General features: G+C 44.5%; 2 protein-coding genes across 2 annotated transcripts in view; one reads left to right on the top strand and one right to left on the bottom strand.

Annotated features, from left to right (window-relative positions):
* Window positions 1–2,448, top strand: part of DLD (dihydrolipoamide dehydrogenase) — a 31,337-nt gene extending 28,889 nt beyond the window's left edge. Inside the window, exon 14 of the mRNA XM_032306030.1 lies at window positions 24–2,448. Coding sequence (XP_032161921.1) covers window positions 24–89 — 66 coding nt within the window. The 3' untranslated portion in view covers window positions 90–2,448. The remainder of the gene's footprint in view (window positions 1–23) is intronic.
* A 717-nt stretch (window positions 2,449–3,165) lies between these two features.
* LAMB1 (laminin subunit beta 1) overlaps window positions 3,166–23,002 on the bottom strand; it is a 67,498-nt gene continuing 47,661 nt past the window's right edge. Inside the window, exons 25-34 of the mRNA XM_032306029.1 lie at window positions 17,566–17,935; window positions 14,955–15,139; window positions 13,864–14,105; window positions 11,132–11,335; window positions 10,423–10,567; window positions 8,363–8,570; window positions 8,034–8,175; window positions 5,285–5,461; window positions 3,735–3,894; window positions 3,166–3,577 (exon numbers count right to left, since the gene is read on the bottom strand). Of these exons, the coding sequence (XP_032161920.1) occupies window positions 3,441–3,577; window positions 3,735–3,894; window positions 5,285–5,461; window positions 8,034–8,175; window positions 8,363–8,570; window positions 10,423–10,567; window positions 11,132–11,335; window positions 13,864–14,105; window positions 14,955–15,139; window positions 17,566–17,935 (1,970 nt within the window). The 3' untranslated portion in view covers window positions 3,166–3,440. The remainder of the gene's footprint in view (window positions 3,578–3,734; window positions 3,895–5,284; window positions 5,462–8,033; window positions 8,176–8,362; window positions 8,571–10,422; window positions 10,568–11,131; window positions 11,336–13,863; window positions 14,106–14,954; window positions 15,140–17,565; window positions 17,936–23,002) is intronic.

The raw sequence follows: 23,002 nt of genomic DNA on the forward strand, positions 1-23,002 counted from the left end.
ATTTTAAATTTCTTCCCTTACAGACCTTATCAGAAGCTTTTAGAGAAGCAAACCTGGCTGCATCGTTTGGCAAACCAATCAACTTTTAAATTAGAAGATTATATTTTTCTGAAATTTCCTGGGAGCTTTTGTGGAGGTCACATTTCTGAATAGGAAATGATCACAGCTCCAAGAATTTCTAGGACTGAATTATGAAACTTTTGGAAGGTTTTAATAGGTTCGGAGAGAATGGAATAATCTCATCTATTTTAAAATAAATTGAATATTTTGTTTCAGTGCATTGAAATTGCAGAAAAAAGCTACTTATAGTAGCATCCTGGAAAATTTTCTTCAACCCATATTTTCATGTTGTTTCTGAACGATTCGACTTCACTAAATGTATGTTACATAGCTTTTATCTCTGCTCTTGTAAAGTTGGATTTACTTACATGGATGGAGCTGGCATAGGGTATGTGAGCCAGCTGTGTTTGAAGCAAGGTGATCAAGTTATTTTAAACTTGGTTTTCGTATTGGAAACAGTCATTAGGATCAGATTAAAGTATGTATAAACCATACTGATGTAAATAAATGATCTCATTTATTTTATTTAATCCCTAAATTCTTGCAGCTTGGAGGTAGAATTTATGTTTAAATTTTTAAGGACCCATTGAGGTCTGCAGTTTCTAGTTATCCAGTTAGCCAAATTAAGGAGGTATATCTGTGAAATTCAGATACTAAATGGAGACATAACTGTATTACAGCAGGGAATGAAAATACAGAAATAAATAGCTTAAATATTCATTTACCTGTTGTTTTGAGTGGATGTCAAGATGGTCCTAATTCTTTATGACTACCTGTAGTGTATATTCTTACCTTACGTCTGTTTATTCCTCTTCTAGGCCTGGATGTATCTTTTTACCACACTGGGGGACGACACTAAGGCATTTAAAAGGTCATTACCCTTTCATCTGTTGTAGTGATACCAGCTAACTGTGGAGCATACACTTTTGGAGACACAGCATATGGAAAATTTAATCTGTTTTCTCCTGTGGCTTTCTAGTGTATCCGTGGCTGGGTAAATGACTTTCTTTAAAGAGAGCTATAAAATCATATTTATCAATAAATGTTTAAAATGGCCAGCTTTTGAAACACTTCAGTAACAAAGTATTAAATGTTAAAATAGGCTTTTGCATATTTTAACTAAATTAAAGAACCAGATTAAGTAGTTCTCAAATTTAGGATAGCATATTCTAACAAGGAAAAACTAAAAGTACTAGAAATGTGCAAACCAGATACTCACTTGATTGCAACTTACAGATCACAGCCTAAGGGAAAGTTTAGAGAGTGTAATGTGTCAGCAGAAGGCTATGTGGGATAAAGTACTGTCAATTGCTCAGTTAGAAGGAAAGTGTTGGGTTGTCCTCAGGTTTTAATTGCATCATCAGTGGGTCACATTTCCCTTTTTCTTCTATGTCCAGTGGTCTGGGACTGTGATGGTCATGAGTGATCCATTATAAAGACTTTGGATTCTCTTACTTACCTTGGAAAAATAGGGAGTTTCTCTCTCAGTGGGCAGTTAACTTGGCTGAACCCCAACTCCATTTTTGCTGGGGGCAGCAGCTGAAACATTTACCCAGGCATTTCAGCTTTACCTTGGCTGCATTATATCTGTCCCATGCATGGTCAACCGGACACTGGGCAAATGATATGCAGAGTTGGGGGGGGTCCTCCCCACATGTGTCTCTCTTCTGGGGCTCCCCCCGCCTCATATTTTAGTTATTCTCATTGCCCCCGGCCCAGTCTTCTGATTCCTTAATCAGTAAAACTTGGCTTCTGCCTAGTGTGATACTTGCTGGGACCCAGTGCTGTTCTCGGTCACCTCCCCTCTATCTCCGGCCTGCTTCTGGTGGGTCTCCAGGACCTTTACTTTAAAACATCTGTATTTTGTTCAGATTCTGCAGTAGTCATAGCAGGAGGGCTGGCCTGAGACATGCTACTCTGCCATTATTGGAAATTACCTCTGTGTGTTTAAAAATCTGAAATCCCAGTATTATGTGAAGTGCTAGTTTAAACTTCAAACATGTTACCTACTTTAGGGAAAGAAATATAGTGAGAAATAGAATTTAATATGAAGTTCTAGTTATAGAAACACAAAATAGTTAAATATATCTAGGCGGGAATGAAGTTGTGGGTATAAAACAGATTTTAAATATTCATTTATTATTTACTAAGTTCTCACTATTTTCTTGGATTGTGAGGGTTGGGAATTAGTTGTCCAGTTCCCTGAGTTAATTAAAATGAGTGATTCTGATGTAACATCTTCAGTCGTTTAGCTAGAGAGGAATGGGTAGTAGAAAAGACTTCAATTTTAAATAAAATATTTAAAATTAAGGGAAAAAATTAGTTGCTGTAGTAGATGATGAGGTAAAACCACTTTGCTAGGTAGTAGGATTTCTACCTAAATAAAAATGACAAATAATTGCCTTGAAGGAGAGGGAGGTTGCCTTACTGTTTAAATTATATCTGTTTCCATAAGTTTGGTTCAGGCTGAGCTTCACATGTGGCTGTGTTCGTTTGGGTGGTAGTTCAGTGCTACCCAGAACTGGTCTCTCTCTCAAAATTTGGCAAAAGACCACTGAGGGCTTGGCCTGTTCTCCAGCTCCACTCTGAGGTTGACAGGGGTTTGGCAGTTGGAATACAACGGTTTTCTTTATCCCATGGAATACGTGATTGTTCTGTGATTGTTTTGGCCTCTCGTACGGACTGTAGCAGAGAATCTCTAGTTTGTGAAATCTAATAAAGCCAGTATAAATACTGGGAAGTCACAGTATCACTTTGTACTTTGATTGGCACTGCTCAGTTGGCAGGAGCAATGTTCCTAAACTCTGGCTGGATTTCATTTCCGCCTTCACCCTCACCACCTAGAATAGGGCCAGGATTGCTCACACTCGAAAGCCACAGTTTACCCTCCTGATTTTCTAAAAATTGCTTTTTGTTCTCTTTCCCAGAGCAAGGAATCCTTAGAGGAGATTTGGAGATTGGAGCCACTGAGTAGCCACTGAAATGGTGAAGGGGCGGGAGGGCCTCAGGCTATATCTACCCCTACGGCCCCCACTCCCCAGCCCCTAACCTGGGCCACCCCACTGGAGGTGATTTGGGGGCAGATGTGTGGTGGATATTGACTTAGCAAACATGTTTATAGACAAAAATAGAAATAAGGTCCCGTGAAGGCAGTTTGTTTATAAAACCATTTTACACACTAAATCAGTAGAATTTAAGAATTATCCCCAATATATATTTATACAAAAGGACTGTATTTTATTTTTAACTCCGTACAAAATGTGGTGATTAAAAACATTAAATAGGTAATGAGTTGTAGTTTGAAGATCATGAAGTCAGTTTTTTAAATGGAGCTCTTCTCCTTTGGCTACCTCGGCCACCTTCGAGCCTTTCCTCCTCTGTTACAAGCAGGTGCTATAAACGGCAACCTTCTGGCTTATATCCTTTAGGAGCGAACGGACCTCTCCTTCTAATCTTACTAATTCTTGAGCTTTATCTTCTAAATATTTTTGATTGTCCTCGTATTTTCTTTCTAAATCTGTGGGAGATAAAAAGAAGTAGTCTGAGCCATTTATACTAGAATGATCTCTATCTCCTGCTGCTCCAAGACAAAGTGAACAGATTTTCAACCTTTTAAATAAACTGTGGAGGTCTTATGTTAAAATACTTTATGAAAGCATGAGCCTGAGACCCACCTTTCAGGAGCTGGAGCTTGCTATTGGCTTGAGCCAGAAGTGTTTTTGCTTCATTTTGTAGCATTTCAGCTTTCCTTCTGGCATCCGCGGATTCTTCGGTTTTTTGGGCAATTAATTTTTCCACCTTTTTATACTTTTCATCCACTTCGCCATCTAGAGCCTGCAGTTCCAGTTAGAGAACAGAGATACATGTAATCTCTGACATTTAGAGTGTCCTTGTGGCAAGCTTGGAAGGGTACTCAGGCATTAAGCTATTTGCTGTAAATAATTAAATATTCTGAAACAGTGGAATTACAGTACTGACATAGGAGTTGTGTTTTTTTTTTTTTTTTTTAAAATGAAAGATCTGAAAGACACTTCAGAGTTGGAGCAAGGCTCCAGGCCTTCTTTCTCCTATCAGCACTTTTCTCTGGCAATGGCGGAAGACAATTACATGGCAGTAAAGAAGTAGGCTTTCTCTAAGTAGGTTTGCTGTGATCCAGTGTTAGATATCAGAAAAGGCCCATCTGAAGAGCTGACAGGTGGACCATCTGGACTGTGACTAGTGGGGGGTGTGCAGAGACTGAGGGAAGGAAGGGGAGATGAGACATTGGTGTGGGTTTGACCTGCAGGTGCTGCTTTGGAGAAACATTGTTCAAATAGCCATTGATAAAGGGACCTAGCTCAGTGTCGGGGGTCTTGTTCATCTTAGTGTAATTAAATGCTATGTTTTGGGGAAAATGCTATGTAAAAAGACTACTTGGGAAGATGTATGCTCTCAGCACCGCGAGAAAGTACAAACGTGATGGGAAAGAAGGACAGGGTAGTGCACTTTGCTTTCTGCTTTGTTCTCTTCCCAAACTGGAGGTAGGAGGAGGTCTCCTTTCTGTAATGTCTAAGTGCTACATTAACCTCAAGGAAAAAGCTTGACAAAATAGCAGTTTATAACTCCCTGCTATTCCTTTAACAGTTGGCACATTCCCCTCAAAAGTGTAAAGAGGTTTCTTTGGAGATAAACATTTGCCCGCTGAATGTGTGTTTTAATGATTACTTGGCTTCTAATGAAAAATTTGGGTTGTATGAGATTTTCTCTGCAACGTATAGTACCTTCCAGTGAGAAGCATGAATGTGAGCGGAAGAAGTGAGATTTAGTTCCCTGCTAGTGGTTCTGTGACGGACTCCTTAAGCTTTTCCTACCCTGTTTTTCAAGATTTCTCAAACAGCCAAGTAAATACCGTATGCCATAAAGGCCTTCCTACTTGAATTACCAAAGTATAAGCTCTGTGTGCTTGTTTTAAGACTTCCGCTCCTAAGTTAATTTCATTTTTCTGTGTCCTTATCCATGTGTGGATATGAGGGCTTAGGTCACACTTCCTGGACACTTTCATTCATATCCACTCCCACTCTTTTCCATCTGGGTCTCTAATGACTGCTATTTCAAAACAAGTCACTGGGGATATTTCTGATGAATAACCGTTGGGTCCATGTCCCTTACTGATTCCAAGGAAGGTAATAAGGAGACTCATTGCTCCTTTATGAACACGGCTATGAAGTTACAAAGCTTTACTCACCTTTTTAACATCATCTGCACTTTGTTTCACAGTGTACACTACTTTTTCAATGTATTCTGCCTCCCCAGAGTTCTGGGCCGCCTTCCGCTTCAGCTCTTCCACGTTCCTCTCTAGCTCACTGATGCGCTGGGAGGCGTTGAGCAAGGTCTCCTCAGAAGCAGCGGTTTCAGACTCAATCTGCAAGTATAAGGTCCGTCACCCAGCCAGCCATTAATTTAACAAGTGGTCGGGCGTGCTAGGGATACAAGTTTAGAGGAAGATTAAAGGCTGCTTATACTCTCTTGCCCTGGACCCAAAGAAAAAAATGACTAAAAGGAAAACAGAATTTCAAGAAAGCTTAAATAAAGTGCCCAACTTTATTCTTGTAATTCTGATGATCTTGGCTGGAAATTCATGTAAACTTCTTACTGAACCACCCCCAGACAGCTTGATGTGTTGAGAAAGCACTTTAAGGACACCTGGAAGCTTTGGCTAAACAATGGTCATAAATAAGCAGATGTGAGAGGAAGGATTTCCACAGAAATTTCCAAATTCATGTGGGTGGGAAAATGATAACTCCCAAGTCCCCTTTTGTCCTTCCTGTCAGCTCGAAATGTTAAACTCTAGTGAGGTTATGGGTCTTCAGAAACCACCCGGAAAGTTGAGTGTTCTCAGCTAATTACCAAAGGCAGACCAGGGATGTTCTTGAAAACTTGGAGAAGTCACTCTAGGACTGTGAGATGGCGTGTCGCCTGGGGAGGTGATGGCTGGGCCCCATAAATATTCAAAGTAATTTAGTGAAAAAATTTCTGGGTAATTGGCGAGGATCCACCTATGATCTCATTTCAAAGAATAATCAGTGAACATTGATTTTTAAAAGCTAGCCCAAGTTAAGCAGTCTGACCCATGACAGAAGCACCAGTTTCACTGAGCACCTTGGGGTTTTTTTTTTGTTTTTGTTTTTTTTTAATTATCTTCAAGCATTGGTCTATTCATAGAATTAAGTCTGAATAATACTAATGTCATAACACAGACATGGCAAAATTTGTTAGTATTTCAAACCAAATGATTGTTAACCTAAAAGTTCACCCATTAATTAACAGAAAAATACTCTTAGTAGTTCTGATTCTTAGATGAGAAGCTGTATAGTTTTAATTATAAATGATTCTGTTTGACAAGCTTTCATTAAAAGCATCATTTAGACGTTCTTTTTGCTTCTTAACCTAAAACGCTTCTTGTCCCCCAGGGTCCCTGAAAAAAAAAGTGTCATTGTTCACTTGTACTGTCAAGCCAAATATCCCACCTGTAGTTCCATTAAACACTATATTTTCTATTTTGCTTCTTAAAACTTAGTAATTTTTAGAAAAAGATTTACTTACTTTAAAGAGCATGTGCCTGCAAAGCAGGGGGAAGGGCAAAGGAAGAGGGAGAGAGCATCTCAAACAGACCTCTGAGCTGAGCACAGAGCATGACTTGGAGGTCGATCTCACAACACTGAAAGCACAACCTGAGCCGAAACCAAGAGTCGGAGGCTTAATCTGATTGTGCCACCAAGGTGCCCCAAAACTTAGTAATTTTTATAAAGTTACCTAAATAGATTAAGTTCATTAAAATGTTAACGGCACATGAGAAATTTGCAAAACCCTAGAGATAGAAAAATCAGAATAATCAAAGGGTTAGAACATCATAGTCTGGTGGGAAAATGTAATTTTTCCACACCTGAACAAGAAGGGCCCCCTATGTATATACTCAAAATTTAAGAAAGAAGAGTGGGGGAGGAACTATTCCTCATTTTCTTGAGCATAGTAGAATAGGGGAAGACAGGTTTGTATCAACCAGTGGAAGGAAAAGCAGGCTGAAAGACCACCTCTCAGAATTTAAACATTAGGGGCTCTTGGCCTGGGAAGGGGGACAGTGCAGACTAATGGCATCTAATTTCAGAATATATTATGAGAAGATGGGTAGGGATCATAGGAGTCCATTTATTTCCCATCCATTCTTATAAAACAAAAATTATATTTGCATTACTTTTAAGTGATACGACTTTTAGAATAAAGTACTAAATCCACGTGAAAAATTCTTTGTGTATGCTTTTAATATCTAGTAGTCCCTGAGTTGAGTATTCTGCTTATGGTAAGTTTTTGGGGTGCCTGGCTGGCTCAGTCAGTAGAGCAGGTGACCCTTGATCTCAGAGTTGTGAATTCAAGCCACACACTAGGCATAGAGTTTACTTTAAAAAAAAAACAATAAGTTTTCCATGCATTCTGAACAAAACATTGTTCAGCTTTAAGATCCCTAGTAGGTTCCTCTAGAATTGGGGACTGGAAGCATTTTGACCTTCATTGCTCTTCAGAGGTTTTCAAAACGTACAATAAAATTTTGTGAATGCTCACCTCATAAATTTTGAGATACTGTTGTTCACGATGTAGGTTGCTTTTGGGCTGCCTTATAACAGCAGGAGTTTCCTATAACTACGTTTTGAAATTAATACCATCCTTCCTACTACTGAGTAGCATCTATGTGATTCCTTGAAGGAACAGGAGATAAACACATGGACTATGAAAGTAAAGGGGACTTAACGATCCACTGTCTTCAGGGTCCTTTTTCCCCCTCAAGCAACATTTTTAGCACCCGTGCTAAGGGAGTCGTTCAGCTTTACTGAGCTTAGAGCTGTCTTTCATGTTCAGCTTTCACCTGTCAGATGTGCTTCCTCTCTGGGTAGTTTCTGTGAGCGTTTTCTGCCCCCACAGTGAGGGCTACACTGTCTTACCGAAGTGAGCAGGTTCTGGGTTCCCTGGATGTCTTCATCTGCCTGCTTAATGGCTTTCTCTGCTGCAATCTGGGCCTTTTCTGCTTCCTCCAGCGCTTCCTTCACCATGTCTGCGGTGACTTTAACATCATTTGCACTTTTGCTGAGTGAACATGAAAAAGTAACTTCCTCTCAGAACATTAAAAAAAAACTTTCTTTTAAAGTACAGCCCTCTTGAAACGACCCAGAAGGACGCGTACAGGTCACTCTTCCAAAATGTCCCTGCTTAAAGACTTTTTACTCCCTGCTAGACACATAAGCCCCCCAAATGCCAGAACGTCTTCAGATACCTGGCTCTCTTAGCTTCTTCCAGCAACATCTCCGCTCTGGCAATGTCAGCAGCGCTTTGCTGTAGAATGACCTCGACTTGAGAAAGGCTTTCAACTCGCTCCCGAATATCTTCTGTCAAGTTCTGTAACTGCTGCGGGGTGCTGGGCATCTCCATCTTTAGTACCTCATTAGCCACCGCTTCAATGCTGTCCAGATCCGCACTATCCTCTGTGAAAACAATGATGTCCCCGTGAAGAGGTCAAAGTCACAGATGGCGACTCAGTCCCTTCTGGTCACCCACCTGGTGAATAGCCTTCTGGGTGACTCCAAGACCTAGGTACCTCCTGTTTAGGAATTTATATCTAGTTGAGTAGTTACATGTAGAAAAAGTAGCTACAGGAATTGGGTACAGCCTGGGAAAGTCAGGGAGGGCTTTGTGGAGGATGAGGAACTGATCAGGTTTTGAAGGATAGTAGGACTCAAAAGGAGGAAGATGGACATCTCTGGATGGAGATGAGCCACGCATGTTCCATCAAAGTCAAGCAGAGCGAGTGGTTTAGGTTACAGAAGAGTAGCAACTGGGGGAGGAGCAGAGGGAGAGAGAGACTCTTCAGTGGACTGTGTTGAGCACAGAGCGTGACAACGGGGCTCAGTCCCATGATCCTGATACCATGACCTGAGCTGAAGCCGGGAGTCAGAGGCTTAACTGACAGCCATGGAGGTTCCCCGACTGGTGCCAACCTTTAATTGAGGTTGGGAGAACAGTTAGGACACTACTGTAATTGCAGAGGTAAAGAGCTGATACTCCTTACATAACTTATCTGGATTCTAGAAGTTTTCAGGAAGGGAGAAAATAAAGGCAGAGAAGCAAGAGAATCTGATAGCATATTATCACAGAAGCCAAGGAATTTCAAATGCCTAATGTGAAAAGTGGTCATAAAAATGCCCAAGAGGTTAGCCTTACAAACATGTCATTGATTTAAGGTTTTTTTTTTTTTGTTTTTCAACTATTAATACAAAAATGGACCCCTAAGCAGGAAAATATTTGATCAAGTGATGGCTTCCACAGGATATTTTGTAAGCTGTCCATAGGAATATCACTGGCTCCTTTCTTAGTCCCCATTTTCCTTGCGAACAGAATAAACAGTATTTTGTTCAGGCGCCCACTTCTAAGGGAAGGGAAACTGAGCAACTCGGAGTTAAAAACGGATCAGTCTGCCAGTTAGGGTCATTCCATTCCATCTGACATTTACACATGGGGTGGGATGCTTTTCTGGTGGGTGAGATTTATGGAGATGACTGCTCCAGACTTCTGGGTAAGATTTCCTTCGTTTAAAAAAGATATAATAGGGGAACGGGTGGTCTCTTCTTTCATTAGGTATTATTGAGGCTTTGTGTGAAGTGTGAAACTTTGGGCAGTCACCTTGTAAACCGGGAGGAGCTGGCCTGAGAGCAAAGCAGATACCCTTACTACATGAGCCCCAGAACATCTTGCTAGGTGAGACAGTATTTTTGATGAAGTCCATCTCAGTTGAAAGTTTTGTGTAACTTGAGGCCAAAACCTTTACTGATAACATTCAGACTGTGACCAGAAACACTTAAGAGCTGGACCACAAACTCGAGAGGTTTTCTCTTTCTCTACAGAACATGAAGCAGTAGAGCTAACCATTAAGTATGATGTCCTGCAAATACCAGGATAACAAAGCTTGGCAGGCAATGTCAAAAAGCCACTATAAGGATCTAATGACATTCTGTGTAATCGCTAACAGATTCCAAATTCCATTCCCACAGTGTGTGTTTGACTTGATTTCCTACGTGGTGTCCCATCTGTGTCTGCAGATTATCAGAGAAGATGACTTACATACACATAAGCTTAAGAAATGCCAACATTTCTTCACATGGGTTTTTTTTTTTTTTTTTTTTTCCTTTTTGGAAATGTGACTCTCTTCCCAGCCAGAAACTGATTTTCTCTAAAATGCAGACTTGAATCCTGGTCTCCCAAACACAGACTCTATAAAACATATTTTATATTCCATGAGAGGAAGAAATGGTTACAAGTCAAACGAAAACAACTCCTTACGGGTCAGAAAGTTCCTGATTTGCTTGATCAGATTCCTCAGGTCCTCGTTGCTCTTGTCCACCTTTTCTTTGGTGGCGTTGGTTTTCAGCAGAACATCTTGAGCATTCTGTTTGGCCTCATCTGCCCTCAGTTTTGCTTCAGATACCTAAATATGAAAAACAAATGACCCAGGGAACACCACTGAAAAGCTATGCATTTGGAACCATGGGTTTTAGAAACAAATGTTTCTTCCACTGTACTGTGTTCCCCTACAGAGGAAAGTGCTCGTCTACAGATGGTGACACAAGTTCTCATACAGATCAGCCTAGCACAGAGACATCTTTTCTAATAGTTTCTAATTCCTCCAAAACATTTGGTGGCCTATAAAACAGGATGTTAACATGGTCACTTTAGAAAAAGTAATGCTCCATTGCTCAGCATGAATTTTTTATAGTACAGCTCAGCGTATTCACAACCTGGACCCATGATAAGTGACGTAATGGTCTCAAGTCATTGTCATAAGAAGAGAGCAAATTCTTAAATATTCTTAAATATGCTATGAAAACCTTCCTGTGTATTTCTTCCACTGACCTCACAAAAACCAGAACTTTCAGACCTGACATGTTCTTGCCATGCCCCTTCCATGTGACCATGGAGAACCGATCTCTCCCAGTTCTCCAGCCCGTCGCTGAGAGCCAACACCACAAAGCAAGGCTGTCCACTGAATTACCATCTTGGAGAGCTGCTCCACCTCGGCCAGCGCGCTCAGGACGTCTTGGTCAAAATCCATGGCTTTCTGCCAGGCTCCGTGTGCCACCGTGACCAGGCCTCCACAGCCGGGCCCCCCACACTTCTTCTCGCCTTCATCCGTTCTGCAGCTGGGGCCACCACACTCCGTCTCGGAACACGAGGCCCCTGGGGGCGTCCCGCAGGTCTGCAACAAGTCGGGGAGCAGGCACCAGCCTTCAGAGGGGGAGTCTGTGCCTCGGCACAGCTGTGCAGGGCCTGGGTGGCCCCAGAGAGCGTGTAAGTGGTCCTCAGCAAGGATGCTTGGGAACACAGTGTTCGGGGAGAGGATCGTAGAGCTTAGGAATAAGCTGCCCTACTCACTGCCAAGGAAACCGTTTACGATGCTTCACCAGTGCCTCCTGCCCCAGTGAACTGGAATGTCATCCGGGCGCTGCGTGGGGTGCAAACATTATCTGATGTGAGGCTGAAATCTGCCAATAGGAGAGCCAGAGAATGCTTCCCCCTTTATCCTAAATCATGAGACTTAAAAAAAATATTGAGAAACTTTTTTAGACTTAGTACCGTGGTCGACTGTTCTGGTCCACAGAGTGACCTAGAAGGCCCCTTATCTGGCCTTTTAGTACCTTCAGATCGAATGAGGAAGACAGGCTCACTCTCCCTGAAACAGCCAGGAAGAGGTCACGAGCTGTAAGGAGGAAGGAAAGCACACAAAGGAGAGACCACGGAGTGTTGTAGTTGTTGGGTAAGGATGAGCTGGCTGGTGGGATTTGAGCAGGGAAGTGGGAGAACATTCCAGATATGAGAAGGAAACAGATAACAGTAGGAAAAAAGGCAGGTTTAACTTCTACAAACAAGCAACCTCCCACCATTCTCCCTACCTGGACTCCTCTTCCTTATCTACCAGAAACTTCCAAAGATTGGGGGCTGGTCATGGCGCACACATGCAAACAAATGCATCATAAGTTTGTTCTATGATGGAAAATGCTGAGCAGGGAGCAAACTGGGGAACTGTCCCCTCACACAACAGAGGCAGTGAAAAGCAGGTAATGCTCCCAATAAGGAAGGTATCCTTTTTAAGAAAAAGTTTTTGAATAGTCGACTCCTTAGACTAATAATTTTGTGATCGTTACAATCCCAGTACCTCTCAAATTATTAAATAGTCTTTCCGGTGTCTGGTTTATAGTACCTAACAAGCTTCAGAAGAGAAAGTTTATTCTGTGTGCTCTAGAAGAACATGGGCCTTAGAAAGAGAAGCATGAGGCCTCAGGGATGCTTTCTAAAAACAATCTGACGATACACGAGATCTGTTTTATTTCAGCCACAGGCATGAGAAAAAACAGCTTGGGTCTCGCTAAAGATACACATAACGAGAACTGAAGGTACTTAAAAAACACAGAGGGACAAAAACCTCTCTCCCCAAGAAATGTCAGTATGGAACCTGTGAAGGGAGATCGCAGAGGACAATCCCATACGTCTAGTGAGCTCGCCTGATGGAAAAGCAATCACAGGGAAGGGCCCCCACTCGTAGGACCCCCACTGCTTTGCTGCTCTCTGTTGCAAAGCAGACATCCTTCGGCATGCTCTCTGCTTTCATTTTAGTGTGTGGATATTATTTGTGATGACTGGTTTTTATTGGCATTTCTAAGGAATCAGTCCCCAAAGGAGAGTAGACTGAGGGAACTGTCTGTCGTCTCATGCCTGTATATAGTGACTTTGTCCCCTACAAAGCTTAGTAGACTCACTGCTCTGGGCCGCCATGTTTCTAGTGAACCATGACAGGAGATCTGCCTTAACTCTACATGCTCTAAAGTGTGACAGGATAATATCTAACCCTGTAGGCATCAACTACGTTTGGCACAACCCAGTAGCGACAGCGTGTTTTTGCTAACTGCAGGGAAAGCGAGATGGGCAAGAAGGCAAGGAGGGGGCCTTTCACAAAAGACAAAGTCCTAAGGAGCCTGAACTGTCCCCGACTTCTCTGCACCCACCTGCCTCCTGCTTTTACTGCTCCCATGTTCCTAAGCGAAGAGAGTGCAAGCCTTTGTTTATAAACAACACCCTCCCTCCCCATTCTCTGTAGGTGTCCTTCCCTGAAGAACAGTAAGGAAACGAGGACAAAACAGGCAGAGTTTGGCTTTTTTTGGCCTTCCGCCGGATTTCATTAAACTCACTACTCAATTTCATTTGGCTCCAGAGTTACTCTTTAAAAGCTTCTGGGAAATGAATCTACTTTCACCGTTGGTCTCAGGGTTAATCTTCACCTGGTAAAGTTACTGGAACAAAGGAACATTCTGATTTATACCCAGGGAAGAAATTCTTCTTTTATTTTTTCAACTCCCTCCCGGAATGACTCCTGAATTGCTCCACAGAGAAGGGAGCTTGCGCTTTGAACTGGAACTACGTAAAAAAGAGATGTCCACAGTCTATAAAGGGCTCAAATGTGAATACGAAGGCAGGGGAAAGTAGTCCTGATTCTCTATATCCCAGAGAAACCTCTGGAAGCAGGAGTTTTATGGGGGGAATGAGGGGCGGGAGTTGGAGAGGAAGATGATGATGTTTTGATCTGGCCTGACGGGGGATACCCATAGGTGCCCAGAGACCAGTTTCACTCCTGCCGGTTCATTCGCAAAGTGAACAGGATCACAGACAAAACAGGGAGCTTTTTCTTCCTATTGCACCACAGCCTTGGGGCCAAACCCTCGCAAACCTTACCATCTCGGCAGCCGCTGAAAGATCCAGACTTTGCAGTTTGCCCGCTAGCTCATCCAGAAGACGGGCCTGCTCCTCTTGCTTTTCCCGGAACTGGGCTTCTCCATCCGTCATCAAGTCTTCGACTCGGTCCCGGGTGAGCGCCGACTGCTCCACGGTGCTGTTGGGGTCCATGGTGGAGGCGTTCACCCTCTCCTCTGCCTCCAGGGACATCTGGAAGTACTTGGTAATGCTGTCCAGGGCACCTAGGGCACGGAAGGCAATGGCCCGCAGTGAAATCTCTCGTGCTCAGCCTCGGGGAGCGATGCCCGTCTCTGGCGTCTGCCCGCCCTCCATTTACTGTATGGTTTTGTTCTAAAATTCAAGGACAAAATCTTTAGGAAGAAACATAACTCTCCCCGCAAGCAATGGCTACCCTTCGTCCCACAGGCAGCTATTCTGGCTCTGGAGGGTGCCAAACATCTGGATGCACAATTACCGATCGTGCAGATGTTCCTGCACACAGCCAAGTCTTCCAGCTCTTTCTCAATAGCCAAGAGCGGAGGCAGCCCGCACATGACACGTCCAGATTTATTTTTTTCTCTTTTCCTAGTCATTTAACTATTGAGATCCACTCAGATGGCCAGTAGGACATACATAAAGCGGGACAGCCTATTGTGGCTTTGAGGACCCAGCCAGGAAAACAAAAGGATCGTGCGTAAAATAGGAGGGTTAGTGGGATCTGACGCTGCAAAGATTGTTTCCTGACCAGGCAACATTCTTGAACATAAAAGAATTTGCTGAAGTGTAATTTCTAAACTACTCAAAAGAGCCCATCTCCAAGAAACACCAAGGAGGTTAAACCATCCACTGAAAACAAACCAGGAACCAGCTTGCCCAGTGAAATCTCTCCCGTGTCTTGGGCTCCCCGAGTCCCAGGTCCTCCATCTGTAAGCGGGGACTCTGATCCTTATCTGTGCCAGAGACTCAGTGAGCAAAAGCTCTAAGATTATTAGAAAGCACTAAACGTTATGCTGGAAGTGCTGGACTAGAGGGGCCAGACAGTGGGTTACAGCCATTGTGCAGGACTGTGTATTTGCACAAAAAATGCTCACCCCGAATATCTGAGTTTTTGATAAATTCCAATTGCTCAGCAAGCTCTTTCACTGTGTTGTCTAGGCTTTCCGCTTCTGTCTGCAGAGACTCTAGCTGGCTGGCTGTGCTGTTGCTTTGTGAAGCCGTGTCCGACAGCTGCACCTCGACCTGAGCCATCTTTTCTGAAACATCTTTGGTTAATTTCCTGTAAAGACGAGAAGTTTGCCGATGTAAAAATAAACCAAAGGGGAGTTCTGAAGTCCTGTTTCTCTATTTTCCATAAATACCATACCCCTTACTCTGTAATTTCAAACCAATTCTGAACTTTCTATTTCCAAGTCCTGGTTTTATTCTCTTCCTCATTAAGAGGTTGTATCAGATCTAACAACTTTTCTTTCTTCAAAGACTTTGAAGAAAAACAGAAGCGCCCATCGGCGGTGTTGTGGAAGAAGTGTCCTGAAGGGATGCTGAGCACCTGAGCTGAGGTCCAGGGCACGGAGCTCTGGCTCTGAATGTGAGCAGCGTCAAGCCCACACAGTCCCACAAACTCAAAAGACATAAGTGACTCCAGTGTAGAATTATGCCTCCCAGCCACCTGCCAAAAATGCTCTTATCGGAACCTCAGGGATCACCTTCAAGATGGGACACGCAGAAAGGAAGTCTTACAGCTACCAGGAACCAGGGGAGCCGCCCGCAGGAGCTTTTCGCATGCTTCCCCCGGATACAAGGTCCCATCCAAGGTCCCACCTGCTTCTACCAACAAGCAGCCCTTTATTTCTCATAAGAAAGAGGTAATATTGACCAGGATGGGCTGCAATATGACAGTATTTCACTTGGAATCTAAACCCAGCTGCATTTTCTTCTGTATTTCACATCTCCAAAGCTGTGTTTTAGGCATCTATTTCTTTGTGTGCGTAATCACAAAGAAAGTAATATTTGAGAAGACCTCAGCTCTGGACTTTACTGGGTCACCTAATTCAGTGTTTCCTCGGGGAAATACTAGTCAGTGTAAAACACTGGGAAAATGTAGGGGGACTGAAAGGCTGGGGGCCATTTGAAAATGTCATTTAAGGCCGAGATAAAACCATGAACCAACTCAAAAGAGTACTTAAAAGGATTTGTAGGTTAAACTACATTTTATAAACCCAACCACTTCTTCTGAGACAATTATAATATAGTTTCTTTCTTCAGTGATTTCTTCTTTCACCTGCTGATTCACAGAAGGCTTTTGTTTCTTCTCAGCTCTCCTACAATGTTATGATTTTTAAAAGAAATCAAATCTAATACTGTGTATTTTTTTAAAATGCCACTTTGGATCCTAAGACACCTATCTTCGGATGTTGTGTTGAAAAAAGATTAACGAAACCAGTTTCCCTGATATGACTACAATCTCTCCAATTAGAGGACTAGTGAGGGTAGCAACAGAGCCATTCCAGGAATGTGATCTCTCCTCTGGCAGGCTCTCAAAGGACACCCAGCTTGTTTTGTTCTCCCTTGGGTGCATGAGACCAAGGCCAAGAATCAGGTCCTAAATGGGCTTATGCTCGGATCACAGCCTTCCAGAACTTGTTATCGCTATGTGTTAGGAGACTGAGCGATACACCATCTTTTTAATGAGCTAAAATTCCTCATTAACTGCATTATCACTCCACATCAGACATTTCCTAACAGTCTGGTCCACCACATGGTCTTGGACATAAAACCCCCGGCTTGAAACCAAGGGACCGGCTACTTAAAATCTAGAAGGTTCAGGAAGGACCTCCCACAAGGTGCCTGAGCGCATGTCAGTTGTTCCCTTGCTGCTGCTTACAGCGTGGAGATGAAAAGTCCGTCTGGCTTCCTAGAGAGGCGGATTCCAGTCCCATCACACAGAAAATGTGCAAGAGGAAGCCAGGACGTTTGGGAGCAGGAGAAATGGTTGAAAAATGATCCCTGAGAACTTGAGAACTCAGAATTCAGTTCGCTCTGCTATCACTGGCAAAATAGACACTTGGCGGAGAGGATTACCCAGAAGAGGGCTAGGAGGGGAATTTTTCACTGCAGAGAATTCGTTACAATTAGAGAAGGGAGCACTGCTCTAGCCAACCAGCGGCAGAGCCGCAGAAAGAACTTGGAAATAGGGTCTTGCTATGGGAATGGTTTTCCTCACTAGGAGCGAAACATAGTAACAATGACTTCTATTCATGGTGTTTTTGGCAATTACACTATCATTTCACAGATCAAAGCTGCTGCTGCTCTGTAAGGTAAAGGTAAGTGCTGCCTTTCCTTCCTCCGTAGGAGGGAAGAGAGACACGGCCTAGTGGACGGAGTCCTTCATACTCTCCAACCTAGCAACTAATCCAAGCTACAACTCATTTACGGATCCTCTGTCTCCGAAGCCAATGTTCTTGTCACTCCACTAGCTTGGAGCCGTCTGCAAAGAGGGGTGCTGAGTGGAACCCGTGCACGTTCCATTCCGCCATGTGCACAGTTTGGTGCATGTTCACTCACCCAAATGCCCAGAGCGAAGATCGCTGGAAAGCCAGTGACCCGGCACCTGTTTTCATTCATAGGGCCAGCCATGCCTTCTGATGGAGGTGCCCAGTCTGGGCATATCTCCTCAGGCTGAACCAATACTCAGGGACTACTTACTCCGCTTCCTCAAAGAGATCCCCGATGTTTTTCAGCGGCTCCGCGGCGGGGCTCTGGGCCAGGATATCTCTGATCTCGTTGACTTTTTTCTCCACCGAGTCCACGGTCTCTCGGTACGGCCCTATCACCCCGCTGATCTTCAGGGCCTTGGCTTTCTCCAGGAACTTCTGGGTCCGATTGGTCAACTCGGCGATGATCGCATCCCAGAGAGCAAAGCAGTGGTGGCAGGGAGCGCAGTCTGGGAAGACGCCCGAGTACCCTCGCGTGCACTTATCACAGCGCGGACCCTCGACCCCCTCGACACAGATGCACTGGCCAGTGGACTGGTCACACTGTGGTGTCTCAATGCCCCTGGGGTCACAGTCGCAGGCTGGAAGGGAAACAGCACTGGTTCATCCACCAGATCACAAACCTCTGCGACAAGACTTGGCATCTGGAAGCCGCGGTTGCGATTTCAGCAAAGACTCTCGGAGAGACCAGGGCAGCGTCGTCCTCCAACACAGGCACTACCTTGACTCTTGCTAAACACTTAATAACAGCAGTGGCAGTCATTTTTTTTTTTTTTTTTTTTTTTTTTTACAGTGACCCTTAGCATGCCTGGCATCTACACGCACCGTGTCAATGAACCCTATGGGACAGGTGACTTGCCCCAAGTCTCACAGCCAGGAAATGGCCGGGCTGGGATTCAAGTTCAGCCTGTTGCAACTCCAGTTGTTTCCATTCTCTGCACCAAGCACAGGGCTAAAGGGCATTCAGCCTTTGCCAGCTGAGGTTCTAACTTCATTTTCGGTATAGGCATGCAATGGGCATTTACATACCCTACAAGACAAAAATCCTTCTCCTAAAAAAGCAAGTTTGACTCTTGCAAAACATAATACATTCATAGTCTCATAGGAGTGTTGTAAAACTGTCTTGGTCTCTGAAAGACGTTCTAGTGAGACATCTTCCAGAACCAGTCTCATAGATGGTCCTGAGATTTGCTCACTAGCCTCTAACCCTCCAAACCCAGAGAGATGCATCTGTCCCCCATTCATGAGACCCTCATCACAACCTGCCTTTTATCACTATTTTAATTCTCACTGCCTTCGTTGGCCAACACCACTCCCTGAGCAGCAAGTCTGAGGAGGGCAGCGATGGGGTCAGAAGGCTTCAGGTGCCTGTGGCTGCGAATCTTGCCTTCCCCACACCCCAGCTATGTCACTCTGAGCTGTGCACTGAGAAAACTGAGTCACCGACTTCTCATCTGTAAAATGAGGTCATAATTATACCTACCCCGTAGGCTAGCTTTCAGGATTTTTAGAATAGTTTAATTCCAAAGTGCTTAGAGGAATGCCCAGTTCATAGTACTTGATAAACATTTGTATTATCATGACTGACTTTCTTTCTTTCTTTCTTTCTTTCTTTCTTTCTTTCTTTGTCAGAGAGAGAGAGAGAAAGAGCGAACACAGGCAGGCAGGGCAGCAACAGAAGCAGAGGGAGAAGCAGGCTCCCTGCCGAGCAAGGAGCCTGATGTGGAACTCGATCCTAGGATACTGGGATCACAACGTGAGCCGAGGGCAGCTGCTCAACCAACTGAGCCACCTAGGCGTTTGTTATCATGACTTTCTATCAATCATCCAAGTGTCTGGTAGTTTCCTGCCCAGAGTGTTGCTTGACCACATTTCCATTGGGGGAAAAAAAAAAAAAGCTGTTATGGCATTAGGTTTTTCTTTGTATCCTTGCCAATAACACCAGGATTTTTTCAAAGATTTAAACTACTGAATATTCCAGTCTTCAGACTTTGGGTTGAAAACACAGCATGGACTTAGTGCCTTGGGTTTTCAAAACTCAACTTTCTTTCCCTTTATGTGTATTGTTTCTTTCCAAGCACTTCTAGCAGTTTCATTTTTTCCTCTGTTTTTGGGGGTCATTCTTAGGAGTCAGGGAGCAGCTTGAGTGAGCTGTGAGTGACTTCAAGTGTGTCCCCTACACCATTATTTCTAGGAAACGTTCCTGGAGAGAAGGCTTCCATGATCAGTAAGTTCAGGGAAGACAGTCTCCTCTGGAAGATTCCAAACAAACTTCAGCACATCGAAGGCTCAAAGGAGTTCGGCAGGAGAAACCTTGTTTCATGTCATTTTTACCCAGTTGTATGCCGAACTCCTTTGACCCCAGAATCTTTTCCTAGTGGAGGAGTGAGAGAGAAGAGAGGAGAGACACCCTAGAGAAACACGGAAGAAATAATGGGAAACGTGTCTGAAACCACCGCCTTCATCAGTTTCTGAGGCTCAGAAGAAGAGGAAGAAATTTGATGATGATGAATTTTAGAAATGGATTCCTGTCATTTGGTAAAATTCAGTCACCTTTCGGAAACCTAGAAATTCCGTGGGTCATCTAGGTCCCAGCCGTTCACACTGGGGCGTCCATCAGAATCACCCGGAGGGTTCACGAAACAGACTGCTTCCCCACCCCCGGCCCTCCACATTGGAATCTGAATCCTGAGGTCTGGGGTGGGACCTGAGGATTGGTCTTTCTAACAGTTGTCAGGTGCTGCGGACACAGACCTGTTGGTTCCCCTCCTGTTCTAGCCTTCCTTCTGTATGTCAGTGTGCTTGTAGGGGTGAGAGGGGAGGGGGGCAGGAGGGGGAGAATGGGGAACGGAAGCAGGGAGGGAGGCTATACGAGAATTTGTTCGTCCCTCCGGGGGCGGAGCTGGAGCGGAGTCATGACTCTGGAAGCTGACCAACGTAGGCAGAGGCACAAACCTAGTGACCTATGCAGGAAGAGGAATGCTTGACACCGTTTGTAAACGATGGGATTGCTCGGTCTGCCCCCGTCCCCCATCCCAGCGAGCAGAGCCATGCGGGGCCTAAGTGGCCCAGGAGATGGGCGCCTTATCCTCTCTCCAAGACTTGGGGTGACTGAGGCAGATGGGGCACATGCTTTTAGTCTGTTTAGAAAATTCTTTCCCATAGATAATGCAAAAGCACACATTGATTCATTCCTAAAGAGGTTCTTACTGGATTCATACTTGGGACAAGAGCTGGGTGCGTATATTCTCTAATTTCTCTAATAATTTTTCACTTTCTGGCTGTCATTTTGTCATGGGCATCCTTGGGTGGGAAGAACACGGGCCTCGAACTGTAGGGTTCAGAAGGCAAGTGCACCCCCATGAAGGCTTTTCTCCCTCTCTGGGGCTAGGGCTGCAGTGCAGGCCAGGGCTCCAAGGACAGGCAGAACCCCGGCTCTCTCCAGAAGCAGGACTGGGTTAGCGGAACTGACCAACATCGCTTTCCTCTAACTGAAATGTAGACTCAAATCTCACAGATGGAGGGACTGGGGTTTCATCACTGAAAACTTTCAGCCTGAACTTTCTCCGGAAGGTCATCGAAGGACTACCCTGTATCAGGTTTTCAGGCTGAAGTGGGAGACCCCTAAGCTCCCGTGTTCTCATGCTCCCTTCTCTGACTGCTGCGCCTGTCCTGGGGATGCCAGGGAGGCGAGCACGGGAAGGCCCACCTGTACTGCCCTGCATAAAGGCCACCTCCAGCCCCCTGCAAAGGTTGGTTCTCACCTGATAACTGAAAACATCACAGACGCTGAAATGATGAAGGAGACCCTCCAATCCCAGCTCCCACTCACTGGGATCTAAAACTTACACATGAACCTTGCCTATGGTCTCTGACAAGGCCAGTGGTGGTTCTCTCTTCAGAGGAAAGGCTAGGGGTCCCAGTGGACCGGCAGCTCAGTCCTGTTTTAAGACATGGGATTCTCTGGCAGAGGATCGAAAACTTGCTCTTAGAAAGGAGAAGAAAGTATTTAGCAAACACTGTGGCCTGACCTTTAAGATGAACAAGTCACGAAGGTGAAGACTAGCATTTTAAAAATAAGCCCGTAATCGCTATAAAGAGCCATAAGAATTCCACCTCCCTCTGTAGATATATTCTCAGGTAGGCAGTAAGTTTCCTCTGTTTTTACTAAATTTAAAACGTGATTTCTAAGAGCTAGGAGCATGAATAAAAATGCACCCTTTTTATAGCTATTGAGGCCAAGAAGAAAACACTGGCAAATCAATCCCAGAACAGGAAATGGTAGCCTGTGTGCCTCTCAATCAGTAGGTTCGACTTCCTGCTTTCTTTGCGTCTGTCCTGCTCCTCCTCCAGGTGCCTCCAACAACTGAAGAAAGTCCATCCTCCATGGCCTGGCAGTCAAGGCTCTCAGAGTCTGGTGAGACCGAGTCTCCCCCATGGGTCTCTAGTACATGCGTCCCTGAGGGCTCCCCTGCACCAACCCCCCCCCAAGAGCCTTGATGTTATATATCGTCCTTATTGTGCTCTAGCCAGAGCAATAATTCCTCTCTGAAACCTGACATCTGGGGTGCCTGGGTGGTTCAGTCAGTTAAGCGTCTTCCTTCCGTTCAGGTCATGAGCCCTGAGTCCTGGGATCTTGAGTACCGCATGGGGCTCCCTGCCCTGCGGGGAGTCTGCTTCTCCCTCTGCCTCTGCCCCTCCTCCTGCTTGTGCTTTCTCTCTCTCTCTCTGGCAAATAGATAAATCTTTAAAAAAGAAATGTGATTTTGCTTTAAATTCTCTACCTCCTCAGCCCCACCATGTTATTTCATTTTATTTTATTTCTGGCTTTGCTAAGATGATGTCCATTTGGAGACAAAAGGTGGGAAGGAATGATTTCACTTGCAGAAATGAGCCACTAGGCTCATCAAACTTTCTCTATAAAAGGCGTGGATAGGAAACAGTTAGGCTTTGCAGGACACAGATTAGATACAAATGTACGGGGACAGGCAATGGGCTGGGTGCACCACAGCGGTCTTGGTTTGCCTGCCCCTGGCCTGGCCTGGCCTGGCCTGCAGGGGACACATGTGCTGTGATTAGGATCATATAAGATAAGCTTTTCATCTACTGAGAGTATTTGCGGCCCTCTAGAGAATTGAATTAAATCTGATTTCCCAAGTCATGCAGCAAATAAAGAAAAAGGTAGGTAGCCGTAAACAAATCCCAGCCTGAGAAAAGAACACAAGCGTCCTAAAAATTCATGTCTGGGCAAAGGAACGCACTTCATTTTTCCATTAAAAACAATCTGAAATGAGAAACAAGCATGATGGGCCTCTCACCTCTGCCCCACATTTCTCACTTGTGCTGGTTTGAGAGACAACTGGCCTTTTCCAACAGCCAGAGGCCCTCCCTTTGCTATCTATGAATCAACAGAAAGATTTCTCGTGTGACCCTTTGACTCCGGAGGGGCACCATGCAGAGCTCCGCTCTGAGGCTTTCTCCAGCACGTTTGCCGGTGGGTGAATGGGATTCTCTCCATCCCCGGCACAGTGGCAGGCTTGTTCAGACTTGGGAGGACTGGCCAAAAGCCCCAACCCGCCTGGACAATAGGAACATTCAACAAGTCCTACAACTAAGGCTCCACTCATTTGTCTTTCTCACGACTACAT

Source organism: Mustela erminea, chromosome 11 (genome assembly GCF_009829155.1).
Source record: "Mustela erminea isolate mMusErm1 chromosome 11, mMusErm1.Pri, whole genome shotgun sequence".
Lineage (NCBI taxonomy): Eukaryota > Metazoa > Chordata > Mammalia > Carnivora > Mustelidae > Mustela > Mustela erminea.